Source organism: Syngnathus floridae, chromosome 2 (assembly GCF_059516105.1).
Source record: "Syngnathus floridae isolate MCC-2025c chromosome 2, RoL_Sflo_1.0, whole genome shotgun sequence".
In the NCBI taxonomy this organism is placed as follows: domain Eukaryota; kingdom Metazoa; phylum Chordata; class Actinopteri; order Syngnathiformes; family Syngnathidae; genus Syngnathus; species Syngnathus floridae.
The window spans coordinates 14370471-14387696 of record NC_142414.1 but is presented as its reverse complement, the minus strand read 5'-3'; the positions used below and the strand labels follow the sequence as shown (position 1 = coordinate 14387696).

Below are 17226 nucleotides of genomic sequence, written 5' to 3'. Positions count from 1 at the left end.
GTCAGTTGTTAGTAGCAAATCCACATCATTTTTGTCTTTTTGCATATTGAGATCCATCCATCCATCCATCCATCCATCCATCCATCCATCCATCCATCCATCCATCCATCCATCCATCCATCCATCCATCCATCCATCCATCCATCCATCCATCCATCCATCCATCATCCATCCATCCATCCATCCATCCATCCATCCATCCATCCATCCATCCATCCATCCATACGTCACCATCTCAATGCATTTTAATGGATTTCAGTCACGAGTGAATTTTCATATTGTGGGTCTTTTATAGAATAGTCCTGTTATAGAAGCATTTAAAATTGCTGATGACTAAAAAAAAAAAAAAAATCCTTTTAGGTTATATAACAAGAACAAAAATCCTTTATAAATAGATAGATGATATCATAGTGTGAGTCTTACTTGTTGTAGAGGACACACCATCCACAGTGAGGGTCTCCTGAAGATAAACAGCCCGAACAAGAGTGATACTGCTCGCATGTCTCCACAGGAAGCCTGGTCACCTGAAACAGCAACATGGCTGAACATGTTAGATGCACGTACGTGTGCGACGACGTGCTCCTGCGTGTGCATACACACCTGTCTGTCACTGAGTAGGTAGATGTAGAGGTGGTCCGGACTGAACATCATGTCTCTCAGGATGGGCTTTCCTTCCACCACCGTTACACTCTCGTACAGCAAAGCATTGTGGGACGGCGGCGGAAGTCCATCTACGCGGATCTTAAACACAAATACATCCAGAAATTTAGCAAGCATGTCATTCAAAAGGTCTACAATTGAACAGAACAAACACTACGTATGTATGGATGATATCGAAAGAGGGGTACACTCAAACTGATCATCTGGCCTAATTTTACTATGGTCCTCTTCCGACCACAGGCAGCAAAGGACCAAGTGGTGGAAAAGACTATCCAGAATGATTTTTGATTGGTCCAATAGATTTACTAAGTACTGTAATGATGTTTTTTTTTTTTTAATAGTGAGACTTTAAAGGGGGGGGGGGATTGTTCATCCCCGCTATTGATTTTCATTATTGCTATGGTTCCCGAAAACAGCTTTTGTTTCTTCAGGAGTCATACTGTCATTTTTTCAAGGTGCTTGTATTGTATGTAAAACTGGTATCATTTTTGTGTGTACAGTAAATGTCTGTGTATTTAAGGACATCACACAATGATGTCACAGTGCAGTAAAATGAACCATTCCATCGTCTTCCACACTCAGGAGCTCCGTGTACCTCATCTGAGTGTGACCCAGAAAAACAAGACTGACGAGGATGAGGGGTGTGGGGTTTGTCGGCTTGGGGTCTAGTATGAGGGGCTGGAAGGAGGGAAGCAGGTGAAAGGAAGGAAGGAAGGAGAGAGAGGTGTGTGTAGTTGTCAGTGTGTTAATGAGCTGTCTGCTTGTCGTGCATTTGGTCTTAATTTGCGCTGATGAATCCCCCCCAGACACACACACACATACACACACTGAACAGTATGGAAGATGAGGGGGATTGAAAGTAGGACACTGCAGCAGACAAGGATGATACACACTTGTGCTCTCATACACACACACACACACACACACACACTACACACGACCACACACCACATGCACGTGCGCACCTAAACAAACAAACAAACAAACAAACAAACAAACAAACAAACACGAAAAACACACCCAAAAATGCACCCAAAAACATGCATGCACAAATACTCAAACATGCACACACACAAACACAAACAAAAAAACCACACACACGTTCAAAAACATAGGCGGACATTCGTACACACACACGTTCAAAAAACACAAATGGACAAACAAACGAGAAAAACAAACAACAACATGTCTGGTGGTAATCACGCAGATGTTATTTAAGTGCCACAATGCAGCTAACATGACACTGGAGTCGCCACCCAATATGCCCCTTCACACTCATGCGCCCCCAATGCAAGAAGAAGAAGGAGGGAGTGATTCAGGAAGAAGTGACCTTTCACCTGTGACTCTGGCTCAAACTCTAAACACACACGCTCAAAAATGTGCACACACTGACCCATGAACTTTAACCCCTAACCCTGAGACAATTTGCTCATGCGTCTGTGGTGTGTGTCTATATCTGTGTGTGTATGCGGCCTCCATTTTAGGCGCCTTGACGTCATGATAATGATGCTTCTCCTTCCCCAAGATCATATACATATATATACTATATACATATATATGAGTGGTGTCAGTTAATGTGATTAATCAAGCCCTTTTTAATGCCACCACTTTTTTTAATTGCATGATTAAGGCTCATTTTGGCCTAATAAAACTCTTTTCATGTACTGTTGCCACAGAAAAAGTACAACACCTCACTAGATCTTGTAAGATCAGAAATAAACATCAAGCACGCCACACTGGTGACACTAGTCTGGGCTTGTTGTGCAGAGATTTCATCCGTTTTTAAAACTAAGAGCATCATGGCGACTGGTCTGTTCATTCTTTCTTGAGAAATCAGAAACAGGGTTAATATGGTGAATCAAGACCGTTATATAACAAACTTTGAAAATGGTTTGTTGTGGTATAATCCTAGTCCTTGTTTAAATTTTATATTGCTCCAATTTTGAATTATTGGAATGGACTGATGAAGGGCTGTTTTTGTGACTTTAAACATTTTTTAATTCAATTCAATAAAAATGTGTTTGCATAAGAAAATAAATTCTCTTCATGAGAAAATAAATTCTCTTCATGTTAAGGGTATCGAAGGGGGGGGGGCTCACGAGAAAGAATGAAAGCCCTCCCTCCAAGTATCATGAAAAGCATTTTTCTCCATACTTATTTTATAATTGGAGAAAATTAAAAAAGATTCAAATATTTGAATACACAAATTCATATTACATGTATGATTCGTCTCTAAGTTCAGTAAAGTAATTAAAAAAACAACACACAGTTCACGGTTGTCATGAAAACCACATTAGGAAAAACACGGATGGATATAAACAAGGAATTCAGTGTGTGTGAATTTTGCTGACATACACACACTACACATTGTTCATTGAGCCATCAGAGCCTGAGGGATGAAGACGAGAAGGAGGAAGGCCAGTGAGGGGTGACGTGAGGGGGGGGACTGTTAAGCTTATTAACCCATTCCCATCCCCCTAACGCACACACACACGCGCACACACACACTCTGGATAATAACAAGACCACCAACTGATGCTTTCCCACCCTCAAGTCACTCAACAAATAGTATGTACGTATATTTTTGATGTTTTTTTTCTAAATGCCTTTCAGTAAGCAGGAAGCACTTTTTCCTAGTGCTGCTCTAATGGCCACTTCACCTTTTGTGAAGTTGTTTGTCATTTGTGTGTAACACAGGATTGCAGTGAGAAAGCTGCCAATTCAACCCGCCTGTTAATGACGTGATGCAAAGAATATATAATTAGAAAAGTGGAGAAAAATTCACAGGTACTCAAAATCCCTTTTTCACAGCAAAGTACAAATTGTCCACACATGGCTACTTCAAATCAAAAAGGTTGTTTGACTTTCTGCATGAGACTTTATTTTAATAGACATGGTCATCCAATTTTGTGTCAATTGGTCATACTTGTGTACTTGCAAAGATGTGTGCGTTTTCACGGATGTTCAGGATGGGAAAAAGTCAAGCTGACAGCTACTTTTGTCTCCAACATGTCATCATTACTATGGTAACGTGGAGACCACCGAACATGATCCAATGTGAAGAGTCTTCACTGACACATCCACTAATTCTCCCATCGTCTCCATGGCAACAGAATAATAATTAATCCCTCTGTTTTTGCGCGAGTGTATGCGTGTTCCAGCGGGGAATTCAAGGAACGCTAAGTTATACACTTACTGAGACACGATCCACACACATCCATCCACATGCACAATGGGAACAGGAAACACAATGTTAGAAACAAAGAGGTTTCTGTCAAAAACACACACACACACCATCCATTTTCTATGGCACTCTTCCAGGTTAAGGACGCTGGAACCAATCTGGTCTGTCATCTGAGGTTGGGTTCACACTGGAATGGTCGCCAGACAATGTGGGGCACATACAAACAATGGAATGGTTGCCATTTAAACACGTTACTGTATACTGTATACTATTAGGGCACCAAAAGATTTATTGTTTATTATTTCAGCACTTAGACAGTAAAACCCCTTGATAAATATTTAACATATGACATCCCACCCACAAACATAGAATGGAGGATGGGAGTTTAGTGATTGGATTACGAATTACAACATATGTACGTGACCATGCGGATGGACCATTGATTGAATTAAGTCAAATAGCAACATGAGTTTACCCGCATGGTTTTTCTTGTATGGCAGCTTTTATAGATTGTTACCCATCCCACATTGTGGAGGTTTTGAACGCTGGCAAACCCGCAAAGTGGCATGAGGTCTCCAGTAATTATGAAGTAACAATACGTTGAATGACATCATCTGCACAATCTGAGGCCTCCCTTCGCGTAATTTTCTTGGAAACGACACGCGCTCTGAATCAAGGGCTTAATTTGGCACGCCCGCTCTTGCTCGAGACAAGCTCTGAAGCATCGACGAATTAAATAAGATCACTAGAGAATGGGAGCGAGAAAGTTGCCGTATCTGGTGAGTGTATTGGCTTGTGTGCAGCTGTTGAACTGTTAAGCGAGATAGCATTTAGCAACCAAAATGATAACACAACCACCACTCAAAGCCCGTCCGATCTGAACCTGATAGTAAAGCCATGCCAATCTCTTAGATAACCTAAGATTGACACGGCTAAGGCATTTAACACCCAAATGAATGGGTGATTGAGTACACAGAAGTCTGACTGGAACCGTGTTAATCGTAGAGAACAACTTTGCACAGAAAAACAGCGAGCAAATTAAAAAGGGTCCGGACTGTGGGGAGCAAATTTTCTCGCTGAACCGGAAACCAGAAATGAATTATGTTACGCTGCAGCTACGCCTTTTGGCAGCCATGAGGCAAGTGGCCTATAAGATTAAAAGTATATCAGTAATGTTCTTTGTTTGTTGATTTAGCTTTGCTTCTCGACAAGAAATATAGTCCTTTGCCAAAAAAATGGCTCATTTAAGATTTTTATTTCGAGCTTTGGAATGTTTGTTTGAATCTAACGACGAATTCTGCTTCCTTTTGTGTGTCTGTTTCCATCAAAGCTAGTCTCGCGGCTAGCTTCATTGGCCCAGAGCGGCAGGCTGGTAGCTCGCTACATTAGCGCAGTGACGCCATCCGCGATACTAGCGTGTGGCAGGCACACAGTGGGTTTCCTCCCATGTTCACATTTAGACTGGGTGTGTCAGCCCTCTGACCACACGCATGCACACACACACACACACACACACACACACACACACACAAATACATACACAGCACCAAATGCGTCGTTTTCTAGTCAGACCACACACTTTTATGGCTTTTATGGGAGTCCTTGGGGACAATGTTTATGGTTTTGGAACATTGTTGTGGAAGGACAGAGCACTAGAACGTGCCAAGGGGGTGAAAAGCACGCATGCGAGTGAGTGTGTGCACGCGTGTGTGTACTGCATGTATGTTTTTGAGAGAGCTTAACTCATGCCAAGAAGACACGCACACACATATGCACATACCCACACACAGTAACACACACACACACACACACACACTGTGCTGGGTAAACATTTGTTAGTGACCGACAACTTTTCAGCGCATGTTGTGAAGCTGTGTCTGTAGTCACATGACAGTCACATCATAATGCCCATCAATCAAATAAGAAATACGAGAAATATTTCACCCCGTTTCCCCTTTGCAAAAATAAGTGCGAGTGTGTGTGTGGTCAGTACAGCGTGTCTCCTCTCTACCCTGTGTTGTTTGTTTTGAAAAGATGTGTGAACACACACACACTCTCACAAACATACACACTCTTAGAGCCAATCAGCCAACATTTGAGTTCTCTCACTATCACCCCATCAAATTCAGTTACTCTATTACTGTCTCCTATGCCCCCGTGCCCCCCACTCTCCCAGACCTGACATCAAGATGGGTGTGCGCTTGTAGGGTTGGTGCATTTGTTTTGCGGTCTGCACACACAAGAAACGGGAGCTGCGCACATGCACGTTCAGTCTTGTGGATTTTTCAAACATCTGGTGTATAACCATGACAACTCGTCCATTGTTCCACTGTGACACTAGTAGTAATCGGATTTATTTTGGCAGTATAATTTATTCATTCATGTCATTTTTAGCAGATTCCGTAGTTCAAAGAGATTGTAATATTGTGTGTCTATATGTGTTGCTGCACTGTTTGTGTTCAAATAGCCATTAAAACACTCAATAAAACATCACCACAATGATGCTATTCGTTAGCTCAGTCTACGGTATTTCCTATTACGTTAGCATGAAGCAGGCGACCTTAAAGGCAATGCTATGAGGTTGTTTTAAATACACAATAATTCTCTTTGTTTTTGGCTTAATATAACAATAAACCTTTAACTGGAAGTATCATTAGAACAACTTGAAGCCGCTTTTTTTCTTTTGAAGATTTGTTCACGATGCCAAACTGCTGTTTGCTGTTAAGCGAGTTGAGTTGAGTTCACTGCGCTCTTATTTCAATATTTTGCTTACAAGTCAAAAGAAAAAAATGTTTATCTGAATGATGACTCATATCGCGAAAAACTCGAAGTAGGCTCATTTAGTATCTGAAGAGAGCGCTGTACTACAGAATCTGGAGTTGATGGAGGAGAAACTGAAGCAAATTAATGTTTAAAAAAAAAAAAAAGTTTCAAAGCTTGTTTGGTATCAGAAAACTAAGGAAAATACCAAAAAGGAAAAAAACGTCATTGTCCTTTGAGGATTTTATTTTAAGGCCATATCACTCAGGCCGAGTCACTAGCGTGGTTAGAGTTGAGTACATCAAATGAATCAAAATTATAATCCCCAAAAAAGAACTCACCTTCTTCAGCTGGCCGCTGCGTGTCCCCACAAAAACCACCGTGTGCTCGCCGTACGTGTACGCCGCCACGGAGCCCATACCCTCCGTGCGGTCCTCAAACAACGGACTTCCTTCGATGACCCGCAGACCCCCCAGTGGCTGATTCAATACCAAACCGCAGAAGTCGTCTCCAATCTGCTTCGGCTGACAAAAAACAACACACAACAGCTCGAACGTTTTTTTTTTTTTTTTAAAGGAGTGCCGTTTGATAAGATGTGACGTGACTTACTGTATGGATGCAGGGCAGCTCCTTGTTGAGTAACCACGGCAAGGAGAGGCGGCCTTCCCCACGGTAGCAGGAGCGTATCCGCTCTCTCATGGCCAAGTTGATGTCGTGCAGCGTGAACAGACACAGGAGCGTCTCTCTGGGGGGGTTCGAGCGGTTCTTCTGACCCTGAATAACGTACACACGTGCGAACAACCAATCAAAAGGAGTGACATCATCTGGAGGTGGAGCGTGACCAAGGAAATCAAATATGTAAATAGCTCTCCACGTACCACCACTACAATGTCCAACATTAAAATTTAAAAGTGTGATAGGCCAAAGCGTTCATCAAAAACGAGACAGACCTAACATGGAATATCATTGCAAGCCACTGTACTCTAACATTATGCCTAGTTTGAAGATTTAAATGTGTTTAAATAGAGGAAAATGAAAAACTGTACTTAAATAATGATTCAATTAACATGTGTTGAAAGTAATTACTATGAATTATCTCAAAATACATGTTTAAAAAAACTGTTCTTATAGTTAAAATCAGGACTGTCACTTCAGTTTCATTCATTTAAGTTGACAGTACGTGGCAAAATGGCCGCCCACCAGAGATGGATAAAAACGAGTGGATTCTTGCTACTTAATTCATATTAACACACAATATTAACCAGAATGGTGTGTTTAGACAAGTGGGGCCATATAAAAAATATTGTAAATAAAATGTTTGACTTAACTTCCCCTTTAAATGTAAATTACAACTTAATGGTTGAAAGAAAAACTTTTTTGTCCTTGTATGTTTGAAGTAGCATTCGAGATGCTACAATTTTAAGTATCTACTGCAAAGAACTTTGCCACAAACAACAAACTGTGTACCATTAGAGAGACATCGCGAACCCCATTTTGACAATCACTGCAAAAAGTCACCTGAGAGAAGATGACAAACAGAACATCATCATCCTCCGACAGGCCAAGTGCCTGAGCCAAGCGACGTCCCGGTTTCTGTTTGTAGGCGGCCTGGACCAGTCGGTACTCCACACCATCCTTGGTGCATCCTAGAGGAAATTCCACGTAGGAGTAGAACTCTGTGTCATTGGAGCACATCCTGACGATCTTGGAGGTGAAAAATTTCTCCCCGCCGGCATCCATCTGTGTCAGCTGTGTGTCCAGCTGCAGCGTCAAGAAGTAGACGTAAGTGCGGCTGGAGAAGCCGTAGACATAGTAGATGTCGAAGGCCGGGTAGAGGGACAGCGTGTCCGAAGGGATCTTGATCTGCGATGACACAAACTCGTCCTGGTAGACCAGCGAGAACATGTTAACGCTCTCCTCATCGGCCACCAGCTTCCTGCTGGACAGCGTGGGGAAGTACTCCGATTTTCCGTCGATGGCGGCGCCGATAAAGAGGCGACTGCCACCCTTCGCCGTTTTCTTTCTCTTCGGGTCATTGGTCCAGTCGTCCTCACCGACAACCACACCTAGACAGAAGGGTTATAGTTACCATGGTAACACCAGCTGACCAACACATGGGCTTATCCTAGCCGACCTTCAGCTGTGATTTACAGTTCACTACCATTATCCACCAATGTGACCGCACTTGCTGATGTCACCTACTGATTTCACTGACTATTAATTCCGCCTTGATTCCATTATCTATTCCGCTTATTGGTTGCGGGTGAGCCGGAGCCTACACCAGCTGAGTTCTTGTAGATTAGACTGTTTCTTTCGCCAAGTCCTTTAAGACAGTCATTCACACTTGCTCCTGATCTGGCTTCAAAACCCAAACAGCATTTTGACAGCTGCTGGTGTGAATAGAAGCCCCGCCTACCTGCCATGCCGTCAGCCTCTCTGGCACCAGACAAGTAGTGTTCCTTGCGGTGGTGAGGCTCCCCCAGTTTGAAGAGGTCCTCCAGTCGGAGGAACTGACACACACCCTGCCAGATGGATCCACATGCCACCAGCCTGTTACCAGTGTAGTCCACCAGCAGAAGCTTGTTTACGTTGTCCAAAGAGTCCAGGCTGGGGAGATACACAAGTAAGCCGACAGGCAGACAAATACACAGACACACAGAGAATTGTGGCCCTTAAGGTGAGACAAACCGGTGAGCACAGGCCCTGACGCTAGGTGGGGGGTAACACTTGGCGTTGTCCTCCACCGGTCCAGTCATGTGACTCCTCATCTCGGTCAGATTGGCCGAAAGCTTGAGGACTCGGTTGACGGCTCCGACGAAAACCTCGCCTGTCCTCTTGTGGACGGTCAGGTGGGTGAGGGAGGTGTCAAACACCCGGTACGCCGCTCGGCCACCTGCCGCCACCAGGGGGGCAGGCGGTGCTGCCGGAGCACAGAGGAGGAGGCGTGGCCAGGAGAGCAGGAGGAGCAAGAGGATGGGGAAAGGAGAGGGAAGCATGGTGGGAGATGGACCAGACGGGAAAGGAAGGAGGGCTCAACAGGTCATGACTGCAAAAAAAAAAGAAAAACAAGATTGCCGGCATTAGTAGCAGTGACAGTGAGCAGTCATAAAAAAACATTCAACTCAATGTAATAGGGTCCACCCAGACTGTTCACCCTTTATGCTTCTTTTACATCTGAATTTGTTGTATATGTGACTAAAAACATCCTCACTGGTGGTAAATACTACATCCTACACAAATAACAAGTGTGACTGCAGGTTGATGGATGGTCAAATGAAATTGAAGAGCACTTCAGAAACACACACACAGGTCCATCTGCTCGAGCCCTCCTCTCTGGGGTTCCCCTCAGCCCGGCAGGCTAATTAGTTAATGTGCTGATCTTTCACTGCTTTCTTGGGCTTCAGTGTGTGTGCCTGTGTGTGCGCTGCCATGACTGCTGCGCTGGACTAAAACTTTATTAAGGTGGCATGGTGGTGGATTCCGTCTCATTAACCACTAATCATCTCGACGGCGATGCAAGCAAGCGGGAAGCAACGCCGTACATATGCTAACTAGCGCATCGGCTAAGACGATAAGCTTGCTAGCTTGTGGCTTGTTTCCACATCTGTTCCTTATGCTTTAATCCAGAGGTTGGCCTGGGCAAACTTTAATGCTCAATTGGACATTTTAGAAATGGGACCAACAGACCAGGTCATTAAAAAAAAAAAAAATTTTAATGGTATTATTTAATACTGTTATAATATATTTAATCACGCGTATGTGTAATAACTGCAGAAAATCATGTCATTTTGGCCATTTTTGAAGCCCAAACTGTTAAAAAAAAGATGTTTTTACAGTGATCTTATTGTTTGGAAGTCCTGGCAACTGTTGCTATAGCATCAGTAAGCAAGGGAATGATTAAGGTCAACACAATACAAGCACATCAGTACAACACTGGCTGCTTGGCTGTGATTGGCGACTCGACTTTGTGGGGCATGACTTTCAACACACCAGTCGGTGTGAGACGTGAGTATCAGGTGTTCAAATTTGTGAACTTGTTCCAGCTTGCAGGGCTTTCCTTTCTCACAAAATACATTTAGCCAATATTCGGGTTAAGGTCAAAATTTCGGTCAACCTAAACATTGGGAATAACATTGGGCGTTACGCTGCATTTGAACGAACAATTGCACTAACATTCTATCATTTATAGAAAATAATGTGAAAACATCATGGAGAAATCACTGTATTCAAGTTGGGCTCGCGATGGTGAGGACGACGCGCTTCAACTACGTACGTATGTACTTCCATCTTAACCCAGCTGGGTGAGACAGACGGTCGCCCCACAGCGCCTGGGTTCTTTTCGAGGTTTCCTCCTTAGAGGGAATTTTTCCTTTCCTCCGTTGCCAAGTGCTTGCTCATGTGGGATTCCGTTGGTTTTATTTAATGTATTAAAAGTGTGGTTCTTGACCTGCTCAATGTGTTAAGGGCCTTGAGATAACTTCTGTTGTGACTGGCTTGAATTGGCTTGACTCCCTGCACATAAAATGAGCCAATTTTACCCTTGGCAAAATATTGAGACCAAACCCTGCTACAAATAGTGTAGTAGTAGTGAAAATCTGCCAAAAACTCCCCTCCACAAATGTTGATTATTGCTTATATAGATATTTCAAAAGCCATAATGTACCACAAATTCCCCCTAAATGACAATTTCATTTCAAAGTCATGTTACAGCATTAAAATTGAAAATAAATTGCGAGTTAGACAGACAAAGCTTGTCTTTCAGTCAAGATCATTTCTTAACACATTCCCAATTAGACAGGGCTTTTTGGTGGCACTTCAGAAAGAGCACAAAGACTACAAACAGGTGAGATTTTCCAGCGAAAAGGGGCGGAGATAGGGTCTCCAGAAATGAGAATGAGAATTTATGAATAGTTGAGCTCAAATATGTGGAAGATTACTGTATGCTGAAAACAATTGTCAATAATTCGTGATAATAGTGGTACATATTTTGACAAAAATATCACAGATGAAGACACCTGGAAACTCTTAAAATCCACAATGCCTCCTTGAATAATCTCTCTCTCTCTCTCTCTCTCTCTCTCTCTCTCTCTCTCTCTCTCTCTCTCTCTCTCTCTCTCTCTCTCTCGCTCTCTCTCTCTCTCTCTCTCTCTCTCACACACACAGAGTCCCGTTGCAGGTCAAGGTTCATGAAGAGCGGAAAAGAAACGGGCCAAGTGATTGTTTCCTTTCAGTTGTCCAGCACATCCTGTCTTCAGTATGTGTATGTGTGTGTAATGTTAAAAGTCTCACAGCACTGACAATAAGCATGCAACGAGATGAACTTTGACCCCAGCCACCTGCAACATGTGCTCAGTACAGGTCTCGCTTGAAAAAACAAATGCACACAGACGCAATCAATATTACATAACTGCAGTGACATCTTCCCCTTAATAATGAGATGATGAACATTCTAGCGAGCAGATAAAGGAAATCTCATTATCACTGCTCAAATGACATCATGAAAGCACACACGCAAACAATCACATGCAGTAAATTTCCAATCAATAGGCGCCAGGTTACCTTTGGGTGGCGGATCATTAGTGGTGTGCCCTGAAGGCCATGAACCCCCCTTGCTACATAGACAACTTCCATGATGTGGAATCAATATATTTCCAGGTTCAAGTCATGTGAGTGTGTATTTTTTGTCCCATCACATTTCAGATTCTATCTTTTGCCATAACTATCAAAACTTCCTCGGCCTTCATACTCAAGACAATGCTAAATAGACATACTAATAGAAAAGGCTGTTGTTGTTGTTTTTTTTTACCAATTTGAACCAATCAGTTTCCAGATTCAATAAACAGCGCCAGCGAGAAGGCTCAGCATTTTTCCATCCTCTGTCCTCTGTCAAGAGCTACACAAGTAGGATTTTCCCTAATTAGGTGAAGCTGGTGACTTAGTAAGAAGAGATGATAAACATGATGGACATTATTAAAATGTCATTTTCAAGGCAGATTTTTTTTTCTTTTAACTGTGCAATGTGAAGATAATGCTTGCAGCCAGATTAGTTACCCGGTAAATTATATATTTGGCACGTCAAAAGCAGCAACAACTAACTAGCTAGCGCTGACTGCATCCAACACAGCTAGTGAAGGAGGTATGATTTTGAAGGAGAATTGATTTCGTATTATTAATTTCACATTATGTTTTTACGTTTTTGTCATGTTGTTTGATAAATAAGTAAAGCCAGTTGTTCTTCTCGTCACAGATTCAAGTTCTTCTACTTGTTAGCAGTGCACCAAGCTCCCAAGACGTGCAAGAGGTTTTTCAATGTAATGAGGGCTAATGATGTGGGTGTAAAATAACGTTAAAAAAACACCAGTTAACAAAGTGAATGAAATGCTTTGAAGTGATTTTCAGCATATTTCTTTCTTTATATTAATTAACAAAATTATGAAGAAGCCTTGCTGGAGGTCAAAATGTATTGTGATAAATGAGAACAACAAACAATCTATCGGAATCATCCATCTTTGTTGTTGACATTCGCGTTGAACGCTTTGAGGTCGGAACTGGGAAAATCCGAGTGGGATGAATCCTGATTTCCCACCCCCTTGGAATGCACCATATATGTACTTGTTAGTGTGGGGAGTTGGATTTGAATGTCGTAATGGATGACAAGCAGGTATTGACAATTAACTGCTTTGATCACTAGGTTAGTAGCTACTTGTTTCCAAAAGTTACGAGCCACACACAATTTTTAACCATCCACAATCTCAGCGAGTATTTTCCAACCGAGGGAAAAATTGTGTTGAGCGAAAGCCCACATCAAATTTGCACCGCCCGCCACTGCAGAACTACCGCTGACCGGAACTGAAATTATGGGTTTATGTGCTCCCCCCAGCACTGTATTAGCCTGGCTGGCTGGCTTCCAGGCTTTGCTTGCCACCCCACCATGCTAAGGCGGGGTCTACGCTGCACCCAATTTGGGTGCGTAGGCACCCAAATTCCACAATGAGGCGACTGAAAAGAATTATAGGTTGTACAACCAGCCTGAGTCTCCTGGACTCTAAAAACCATATTCCTAAATATTGAAGCTTGGGGTAAAAATGTACCCGAGTGCACGCTGGCCAAGTTCCATTGACTTGACTGAGAGCTGCAGCCAAAGCCGCCTCATCGGCCAATGGCCTGACGATTGTGGCCCCGCCTTGGGGGAAGCGGCAAATTTGGAACGAGGCGTAGGTGGCGGGGGCAATGTGAACAAAAGCAAGGCCGCCCAACTTGTGGTTAATTCGGCTAGCCACTCAGATCTCTGCCGACTAACCTGTCCACCTGCGATACCAGACCCTAAGTTTGGGAGTCAGGACTGTTGCATTTTATCAACCACGGAAACCTGGCAACCGATCCGATTTCCCAATCTTCAGTACAACAAATATTAACACACAAACAACGATTGCCAAGAAATGCTTTGAAATGAAGACAAAACAGTGCAAAACATTTAAATCACAATTACAATTGCTACATTCCATGATTAAAAATTGGCATAATCATAAAAAATATGAATTAATATCCAATGCACTATGTTTGTTATGAACAAGGAAACCATGCATGTTTGGAGTAAGAGCAATTTACATAATTATAGTATTTCAAAGAAATGTATTTGTCTTAATATTTGTACACATTTAAACGTATTTTTGTTATGTACCAAATAAACATATGATTGTTTGAATTATCGTAACTTCAATTATGAAAAAAATCATTGTGATTTCAATTTTTTTGTTCATAATTGAGCAGCCCATTGTTGGAAATAAATTATTACCACTTAAGTCTGTGGATAGTGTTTGGATCTGCAGAGAAAGATTTAAAGGCCCTGACACCACAGCACTGATGTGTATATATCGCTGGCGTCTGCTGATGCTACGATTTGGTAAAAAAAAATCATTTTTCAAAAGTTGATACTACTGGCCAATCCACCCGTGAAGGTCTTGTTTCTCACAAATTATTGGCCATATGTAGGTATATTTTTCTTCGGATTTAATTAATTTGAATAGTTTGGGCTTTGGGAGCGATTTTACATGTTGCTTGTTACTAAACATGACTAAAGTTACAGCCGTACTACTATACCTTATCAAATTGAACCAAATTGAATTGTTAAATTTTAAAATTGTTTTATCCCTGAATCATACCAAATATTTTTATGGGGAGTTGCACACCCCTAATATATCTGCATGAAATACTGGATAGTGTCTATAGAATTGTCTATGCTACACAGTAGCAAGTCTAGTATATGCAGTGTATAAATAGCATTCATATAGCAGGAGCATATTATATAGTATAAATAAACATGCACTGTATGTTTTGTGTATATTTCACACATGTGTCAACCCCAAGTTTAATTTATGTGTATTTTACACAGTATGTTTATCATGTATATACTACAATATCATGTATAGTATGTGTGTATCGACTGCATGTGCGTGTACAGGAGAAAAAGACTCACGCAACCGCAGACTGTGGAGAAGAAAAAAAAAAAATACTGCCATGTCCACAACTTAGAGGCTAATTATAAATGAGCACATGTATTTAGTTGATCAAAACTGCTTAAGTCATACTTGCTGGAGTGGTTTGAAATGATAATAGGGACATTTGTTCCTATTTTTATGACCGCCGTCAAGCAGTGTCATGTCCTGATCAAGACAGGATCAAGAAGCAATGACTATACTATAATTATTATTCATAACTAAGCAATATGATGACATCATGCATCACACAAGTTCCCACCACAGACCATGCATCCGTCCGTGGCTCAACCAGAAATGACTTTTCCTTGAGCTCAATGTTGGTGACGTCAGACGTGATCAGTCACTTTATCGATGATCACGAAGTGGAGTCACAGGTTGATTGATTGATTGATTAATTGATGGATTGACAGACTGATTTATTGATTGATTGATCGATCGACTGGATCCTTCACGGGGCAATCCGCTTTCATTCAACACTTCAATGCAATGTGACGTGACTTTATTGATCGCTGATAAGCCGCAACACTCCCCTCCCCTCCAGCAGCACATGGAGGTGGAATGACAAACATGGACCAAGCCTTGGTCTCCCCCAACCCTTCGACCCCCCCCCCCTTTGTTCTTTAATGGATCAGTGTCTGGAGTCCCTCTGCTTGGAGGACACCCCCCCACTCCTCACACACACACACACACACACACACACACACACACACACACACACACACACACACACACACACAGATACCTCCCCCTTTTTATCCCAGCACACGGACTCGCACAGGCATTAATGGTCTCTTTAACCTCCTCCCTTTTTTAAGGGGGAGAGGGGGGGGGTGCCCCGTCCCCCACCAGGCACGAGGACACCAACGTTCCGCGTGTCGTGGGTCAAAGCCAGCAGCCCCACCTGGGTTAATCGCCTCCCTTCTCTGCTTCCCAATGCAATGGAGGGGAAATGGGGAAAAAAGGCGCACAAAAACACAGCACGATATGAGCGTGGATGCGCGCGTGGAAGCGAGACACCGTCATCCAATGCAACCCCCCACGCCTCACCTCCCTCTATTTTCCACCCCCCAACCTTTCCCTTTCCCACTACCACCACCATGAGTTAGCGGACGTACCTGGAAGCAGACAGGAGGGAGGGTGGGGGGTTGGAGGTCCAGTTAGCTCGTGAATCCAAAGTGTCTCGTGTTGCGTTCTCCTCTCATGAAGGCTGCACGAGACCAGCCGGTACGGCAGAGATCAATCACAAAACGGCTCCGGGGCTACTGGTACCGGTAGCGACGACAACAGGGCGGATAATCCAGAGGAGAGAGATAGACAGCGACGGCCCGCCTGCTCGTTCACACTCAACCTGCTTCGGCACGGCTCGGCTCGGCTCGGCTCTGTGTGTGTATGTGTGTGTGCGCGTGTGTGTGTGCGTGTGTGTGTGCGTGTATGTCCGCCCCCCCCCCCCGTGGAACGTGCCACTATTCTGCTCATACAAGGGGAAGTCAAGTTATTTTGCTGAGACATATTTCATGACATATTATTTTAATGTTCGATAAATTGCAATACGACATTCCATGTGTCTTGCGTAAAGTGACGTCATATTTAACTTAAACACGTCACTTTGCAGGCAAAGAACCTCCCCCCAAAACTGCGAGTGAATGGTACGCTCCATCCAGATTCTGCTGTTTTCCCCCTCTTTAAGCAGATGTGAAGAGAGAGAGCGAAAGGGAGAGATTGGTGCAGCACTTTGGATGGAGAAAAGCAACATGGACGACACACACGCGCGCGCACACACACACACACGCACGCACACACTTTCATCACACATTACACACCATGAAAGACAAATATGAGGAGGACAGAAAAATGGATGGATGAACACATATACGGTTCCTAAGGTGCAGAAGACCTTTGGTAAAAGTGTATAAATAGTGATGAAAGACAGAAAGCAACACATTACAGCGCAGCATTACAAGTCCAGTTCACTATGTTAAATACGCCCCCTAGTGGCTATGCAGTGTATAGAACTTTTTCAGAGTCAAATGGAAATAAAAAGGTTGAACCAATTGAAGTTATACCTAATTAGTTAATAATGTGCGGTACATTTCCCTGACTCGTGTGCAAGCAAGATGGATTTAG

At 42.9% G+C, this 17226-nt stretch overlaps 1 protein-coding gene across 1 annotated transcript in view; it reads right to left on the bottom strand.

Annotated features, from left to right (window-relative positions):
• The window catches only part of plxna3 (plexin A3), a 32424-nt gene extending 15916 nt beyond the window's left edge, over positions 1 to 16508 (bottom strand). Inside the window, exons 1-8 of the mRNA XM_088358201.1 lie at positions 16218 to 16508; positions 9293 to 9650; positions 9021 to 9211; positions 8123 to 8670; positions 7214 to 7378; positions 6946 to 7128; positions 601 to 741; positions 424 to 524 (exon numbers count right to left, since the gene is read on the bottom strand). Coding sequence (XP_088214327.1) covers positions 424 to 524; positions 601 to 741; positions 6946 to 7128; positions 7214 to 7378; positions 8123 to 8670; positions 9021 to 9211; positions 9293 to 9600 — 1637 coding nt within the window. The 5' untranslated portion in view covers positions 9601 to 9650; positions 16218 to 16508. The remainder of the gene's footprint in view (positions 1 to 423; positions 525 to 600; positions 742 to 6945; positions 7129 to 7213; positions 7379 to 8122; positions 8671 to 9020; positions 9212 to 9292; positions 9651 to 16217) is intronic.
• Positions 16509 to 17226: the final 718 nt, after the last annotated feature.